The sequence below is a fragment of the Phaethon lepturus genome, unplaced genomic scaffold (genome assembly GCF_000687285.1).
Source record: "Phaethon lepturus isolate BGI_N335 unplaced genomic scaffold, ASM68728v1 scaffold8883, whole genome shotgun sequence".
Lineage (NCBI taxonomy): Eukaryota > Metazoa > Chordata > Aves > Phaethontiformes > Phaethontidae > Phaethon > Phaethon lepturus.
The window spans coordinates 48,566-55,651 of NW_010528349.1; the positions used below are offsets into that span (position 1 = coordinate 48,566).

General features: G+C 38.9%; 1 protein-coding gene across 1 annotated transcript in view; it reads right to left on the reverse strand.

Moving 5' to 3' along the window:
* LOC104618129 (zinc finger SWIM domain-containing protein 6-like) overlaps nucleotides 1-5,632 on the reverse strand; it is a gene marked incomplete at its 3' end in the record, with an annotated part of 54,192 nt that extends 48,560 nt beyond the window's left edge. Inside the window, 2 exon segments of the mRNA XM_010283651.1 lie at nucleotides 1-224; nucleotides 5,629-5,632. The exon segment at nucleotides 1-224 is cut by the window's left edge and continues 24 nt beyond it. Coding sequence (XP_010281953.1) covers nucleotides 1-224; nucleotides 5,629-5,632 — 228 coding nt within the window.
* Nucleotides 5,633-7,086: the final 1,454 nt, after the last annotated feature.

The window sequence follows — 7,086 nt, forward strand, 5'->3', positions numbered from 1 at the left end:
AAAGAGTGTCTCTGAAATGGGAAGATGCAGTTTGACCTGATCTGGCTTGCGGATCCGATATAAAGAGAGTGCCACAACGTGGGCACAGTAAAATATGTCCTTGTTTCCACAGCTACAGGTCACTGAGGTAATCTTGCAACGATCAAAGCTGATAGCTACATTGCAAACAGTTTCTGGCTCCGATTGCATTGCAGGCTCTGTCACTGTGCCACTCAAGTGGAAACCTGTGGGGTGGGGGGGGGAAAGAACAAACTTAATATAAGTAAAATACTGTCTCTCATCAAAAGCCTTTCGTTTAAGTTTAAGTAAAAGTCATCATCTATTTCTGAGAAATTATGTATCTTAAAGAACTTGCTTTAATTACAAATATGATTAACCCTTTCTTACCCTTTCTTTTGTACGTAACCCTTTTCATCTCCAAGAAAATCAGAATGGAGGTAAAAACCTGGTTTACAAGCCCTCTTTGCTATTCCATCACAACATTCATAAAAGTTAGATAATATGAAAAACCATATAATTGGTAGATAAGCTACGGACGCAGAGCTTCATCCGATTAAGACCAATGTGAAACTCCCAGTACCTCAGCAAGTTGGCAGCAATTTCCCACCCCCCCACCAGGGAGCCTGCAGCACCTACCAGCAAATTAATTCTGGCAGTAAGAGGGAAGTAGTGCACTCTAGTGGCACGAACCCGTGTCAGTGAGCCAGTGGCAGAGTTGAGACTAGGACCTAAGTCACTTAACCTCTTTCCTTTCACCTCTCCCACCACTGAGCTCATGTTGAAGTTCAGCTTCACGCAGGTGATCCAGTAGGACAGCTGTTTGTGTAGCTCTTTGGAGATGGAAGCTGTTGCAGTTACCGACACACAGGATATCAGGTTTATAATGCTGAATGAGACACACATGCACTGTTTCAGAAGTCTGCATTATGGTCCTGTTTTCCATTCCACATAATAAAGCGCAAAGCAAAAGAGCTAGGTTTTCTTGTGTTGTAAGAAGCTATAGCATGCCCTAAGAAAGCTGTTCACTTCAGCAAAGATGTCACTAGCTTACACTGTACCCTGCTGAAAATTCCGAAGATCAGACCTAAACCCACCTCTGTTTGCCCAACGTGAAGGCACAGGTTTGGCTCTCAATACTTTATCCCCGAATAGCATAATTTGGGGGTTTCTTTCTTTACGTAAGCATGACACTGATTTTGGCTCAAGCATTAAAGTCAGAGGCATAGATACAGGGCAATACAACTAAATGTCATATACAAGTATTAAACTTCGACAGTGCATATAAAATCTGGGATGGACACTACAAGCAAGGTGTTATACATTAACTACATAAGATGGAAATAATGTAAAATCACACTCCCTCAAAGTCCAAAACTGATTTAGTATTCTTGAAATACCATAGAAGTGTATTATAGGAAGCAGTATCAAATGAAAATTAGGTACAAAAAAATATGTATACATAGCTCAAGTCCAAAATGCTGTATCTCCAGTTGGTACAAAAAAGTTCTTCAAGTTACAGGAAACCAAGGAAAATCTCTCATTTTTTCCATTTGTTTACACTGTACATTTCAGAGCAGGTTGTGCAGTCAGCATCTTTGGATTACATTCAGCTGCACTACCCTGAAGAAGGTTATATGCACACGCACACAAGAACCTTGACTTTGCAAGAGGATATTTACCAGTTAAAGTAGTTAAGAGTTGAGACTGAAGAGGCAGTGAGCTGTAAAGTGCACAGGGAGGAAGGGGGTGGACGAACAAGCTCAGGTGTATGCGGTAGTCTCCACTCAACACTTGCAGAGAGAGTGGACTTGCCCCTCACATCATGAGCTCCTCCCCCTGCCTCTCCCTTTGTTTTTTAAGCAGTAACAGCATGCTCCTATAAGTGCATTCTCTCAAAAAGAGAGGCTTTGTTAAAATTTAGCCAGCTCTATTTCAGATTAATTCCCAGTAAGTGAAAGTTGGACTGGTAGTCACAAAGAAACTGCACAGGAGGTTTTTCTTCTTAACATTGCTTTTCTATGAAGCATACATAAAACTGTCTCTCATCTATGAGCTGAGAAAAGGCTAACACTTGAACACTGAAAGGGCCTGATCCCACTCGCTCCTACCCTCAGTAAGTACCTGAACTCCTATTAATTCCAATAGAAAAAAGCCCAGTGAAAGATCTTCTATTAAAACAATTTAAAAAAAGGCAGCCCAACCAGTTACTCCAACAGTATTATTACTTTTAGTCTGTCAGTATATAATTCAACCATTCAAAAGCATTAAAATCTTCCTGGAAGGACAAATGTCTCCAGAAATATTTGCGTTAACAGCAGACCTGCCTTTAAGTCCCTACACTGTTCAGACACAAACACATCTCACAGCTCCCCCTCCCTCTCCACTGAGATTTTTTGAGAATTCATGTTACAAGCAGCAACATTTATAAACACAGATCCTGGTCTAAAGAATAACAGCACTAATACAGCCAGGTTACCTAATCTACCCTTCTTAAATTACAGAGGGTTTAAACAAAAGCATCAGCTGCCCTTGCAGGCTAAAATGTAAAAGCTCTGTATTAACTATGCCCCAATGATGCCTAGTAATTATGAAACACTATTTTCCTCCTCTTTTTCTCTTTGTGTTTTTAAAGGAAGAAGTTTTTTTTTAGTAAATACAACTTCTAAAAAGATTTCAACACACCAGTGAAAACAATTCAGGAAGTTTCAGCTCAGAAGCCTTGGCAGGGCTGTTATAATTTAACCTACCAGACACCAAATGCCACCTTCTCCACAGCCCCCAACACAGAGTACTCAACAGGGAGGGCTGTTCCCCTCCTGCAGACATAGCCTTAATCTTTTTTAACCTAACTATCTAATATTCTCCAAATAAAGTCTGAAAAACTAGCAGCAGGTAAAAAATTGACGCACTGTGGTTTGCTAGAAAGCTTTCACTGGCAGTAGTTTATAGTCTGCTGAGAAGAGAGATGTTACATGCTCCTGGAAGAAGGCAAAAAGAATCACCTGCGCAGGGACTGGAAGAAAATGACATTTCACTAACAGATCTAAAGGAGCAGAAAAAGTCTCTTTGGATAAAAGCTGCAAGCCCTCACTCCCAATAGGTATTTCCCTTCAAAGGGAAAATTCCTCTTATACTCAAAAGTTACAAACCTTTGCTTGGAAATATTTATCCATTCCGAAAACCCCAAGAACACTAGTGTTTCACTTTTAGACTAAAAAACCCTCGTTCATTATTATCCAAAGACCACAGAAGAGTTGCAGGCAGAAAAGCGTGTGTTCACTACCGAAGCTATTTATAGAGCAGGCATGTTTCACCTTTTCCCTTCAGCTGCTGCAGTTCAAAATGTTTTACTGTTTTCAAACCAGCACGTGACCAGTAATTCAAGCTCTGCTGACATTTTCAATGCACAGAGGCTTTGCATTCTGCAAAAATGCATTTAGAAAAGCAGTTGGAGCATTAAAACAAAGTATCAGATGAACTCTTTTACACAGTGATTTTGCTTCTGTTGAACACTCACCTCAAACATCACAAAAATTATTTAACAGCCAAAAAAGAGCATTTTCAGCTGCCATACTTTCAGAAGGGGACTGTGCCAAAGTGCCGTCAGGAGGAACGCATTAAGAAGTCAGTGGATTTTACAAAGCAATTTTTGCCAAAATCTGTTTGACAGCATCCAATCCATTGACTAAAAACTTTCTGGGACTGTAAAGCTGCCTGATAAATGAAAATTTATATTATTACAATCTAGTATTTGCCAGCACAAGTATATACAATTGTCATAAATAATAAATACTTTAGAATGAAACAAAAGAAACTTCAAACTGTAAAGCACCAAACAGGAGAAGTGACAGTGACATGCAGAGAAGTAGCAGCACGTCAGTTTTTAGTTACTCAAGTAAAAAAAGTAACTTGAAATCTTGAGTTCCACTAATCCAATAAGCAGCAAAGGATAAGCAGCAAAGTTACTGCTACTAAATACCCATCTTCAATGACATCTCACGACCTTAATTCATTTCCACTGTCACCCGGTATTAGAAAGCATCTTCCTCAATATACCCAAGTCCAAAGATGCATTTTAAAAACGAACAAAAACTATCAGAAAAACAAGTCATGTAAAATGCTGAGGGTCAGGGGGAAATTATGCTGAGATTATATGGTGTTGTGGTTCAATGAAATAGAACAAAAGTACAATACAACTTTTAAATTAACTTTAAATAGTAACTAAATCTAAAGTTTTAGACCATTCATTTCTTTTCTCTCAGTAATATAGAATTCAAAATTCTAAGATCTTCCTGTAGACACGGGGAAAAAAAAGAAATTAAAGAAAAAACTCTCATTCAAGGAAAGTCACGTCATTCATTTGTGATTCAGTCAACAATACAGAAAGCTATTATGGAGTGAACTTCAGCTGAAAAAAATAATTCTTTTGCAATAAACCTTTTAGCTGCCTATCCAAAAATACCAACATGACACCAGAACAAACACATTATCAGCTTATAAAAATAGCAGGCTACTCTTACGAGCTTACAATAATAGCACTTTAACAAAATGTGTTAAAAAAATGTAAACCTGCATTGCATATATTAAAAATATACCTGTGCTGTCAAGAATCTCCCTGCTTACAAAAAAAAAAAATCACTTTAAGTTCATACTTGCAACTGAAAGCTTTGATTGAAATTCAACCATACATCACCACTGAGTATTGTTTATCCTTTACAGAAAATATAAAAAAAGTCAGAACTGTATTACAGAAATACCCTAAAGCTTAAAAAACAGTGGTTTTGAATAGCTTTCTGCCATATGCCTTTTGAGAACACCATGCATGCCTCATCCACCACACACACATTATCCTAAAATTAGGAAATGTGCAAGCAACTGTATTTGGAAAATGAACATGTTCCTTAATATCGATCCACTGACCATTTTTCCAAGAGTTTACAAGAACCATATACATACTCCTAGTCAGGAAAATGCATGAACTGCCTTAAATTCAAAGATATTCACAGAAAAAGAGACCAGTAGATGAGGGTACTTATAGAGAAAAAAAATGGCAGAGCTTGTTCTGGGAGCTGGCGTGTCTTCAGCGAGCAAGACCTATGTGGGTAATCCCCTCCTACATAACTTTATGCTGGTAATCAGAATCATACCCTTTATCTTTAACAGTAATTTGAATTAACTTGCAGGCCTACCAGCTAAGATTTATTCAGACTACTATGTTACCTGGCAAACACATAATCACTGTGTAAAGTGAAAAATACCTCTGCTTCATCTTGCCTATGAAACAACAAGAAATGCTTATGGAAAGTAGTTCCAACTATGCCCATTAGCTATTTTTTCATAACCTAGATCAGTGGTTGCATTTTTTTTCCCAAGACAAGCAAAAGTCTAAACCACATTTAACCTCATTCAAATTTTGTCTTCTAAGAAGTGGTTTTCCTTTAAGATGACAAAGTAGTATCCTACATTGAATTCGGTCTGAACTTTGGAATACACTAAAAACAGATCAACAACACACTTTGAAATTACTATGGAGTCAAAACTTTGCATGCCACCACTCACCCTGAAGCTAATGTTAATAGCCTATTTATAAGCCAGAGAAAACATTGATTTGAAATGGAAAATACTTACCCATAGTACCTTAAACTGCCAGTACAAAGGTAGTGAGGAGTTGAAAAAAAAAAAGCTTATACAACAAAAGCAGCACATAAGATGTTTACTGTATGTAATGAATGCACAGTGTATAGATGAACTTATGTTTTGAGAGCACTGCCACCTAGAACAAAATTGGCATTATCACTGCACCCAAACACTAACAGAGGACCCGTCACAAACAACCCTCCCTTCCATGACTCCCTTTCATAAAGACAATAGTCAGGACTTGATATCTCAGGACTTTTGCAAGCAAGAGAGAGAGTGGAAGTAGCATTAAACAATCATGCACACACTCCACTGACAACTTGAAAGTTCACTACTACAGGCACACATCCAAGAACGTGCATGCTTGTAACACTGACAGCACTAGTGACTTGAACAGCAAGATTTGTTTGTCCCACCACTGTGAATTCAACAGTTGCATTTAAAAAAAAATTCTTCTAGGACTTCCTTCAGCACCCCTTCAAGTCTGAGAACTGTTCAACTAGTTACATGCATTAGACAAAGGTCTCCACGAACCCCTCAAGACAAGCTTGATCACATTTCTGCTACTCAAGAACAGCCACTTCTCACTGTGGTCCAAGCAGAGGTCCTGGATGACTATGGATGGATACCTCCATCCAGACCACTCTTCCCTAGAAAGAAGTAAAGGCTGTTCAAACAGCCAACACCACAGCAAAATGCCTTCCTGGGCCCAAGGTCCATATAAGATCTGGACTGTTTTAAGACAGATGCAGGCTGCAGCAGCACATGCTGTCTGGAGGTAGAAGCGTTGAACAAAACATGCACCCCATCATGTCAAGGGTCCCTGAAGGTTTCACTTTTTTTCTTTTTTTTTTTTCCAAGTTAAACAACTTGTTTGCAGCACAGGTACCCCGTATGACTACAGTCATATTGCAGTCATATTACAGTCATACAATGTCATACTCACCAGCACTGCTCACAGCCTTGGATCTGTCTCTGCAAAACCTAGAAGGTCATCTGCACTCCAACTCATTTAATATGGATATAATCAACCCCATTTAGGTGTTTGTAGCATTAGCTTTGTGGGCAAAGCAGTAGCAAAATCTTGGTGTAAATAACAGAGATGTTAAATAAATGCCTTCCAGACTATCATAAAACTCTACCTCTAGCACAGTGATGCTCAAACTGTGATCTAGGATGCTATGGCAAACGATGATCAGGGCAGAGCAGAAGCACACAAGTCTCTTCCATTAAGGGCTTAACATAACGCCAAGCATTTGCTAGAAGTGTGAATGCTGACTGACTCCTGTGAGGTCAAGAAGGCTGGCAATCCATGGCTGCAGGCCATCCTCTATCAGGTGTGCAACAAAGCCTTTTTATTGGTTCTGGTTTGTTTTTCTTTTGTTGTTTGTTTGTTTGGGGTTTTTTTTTGGGGGGGTGGTGGGTGGTTTTTTTTCTTCTTTTTTAAAA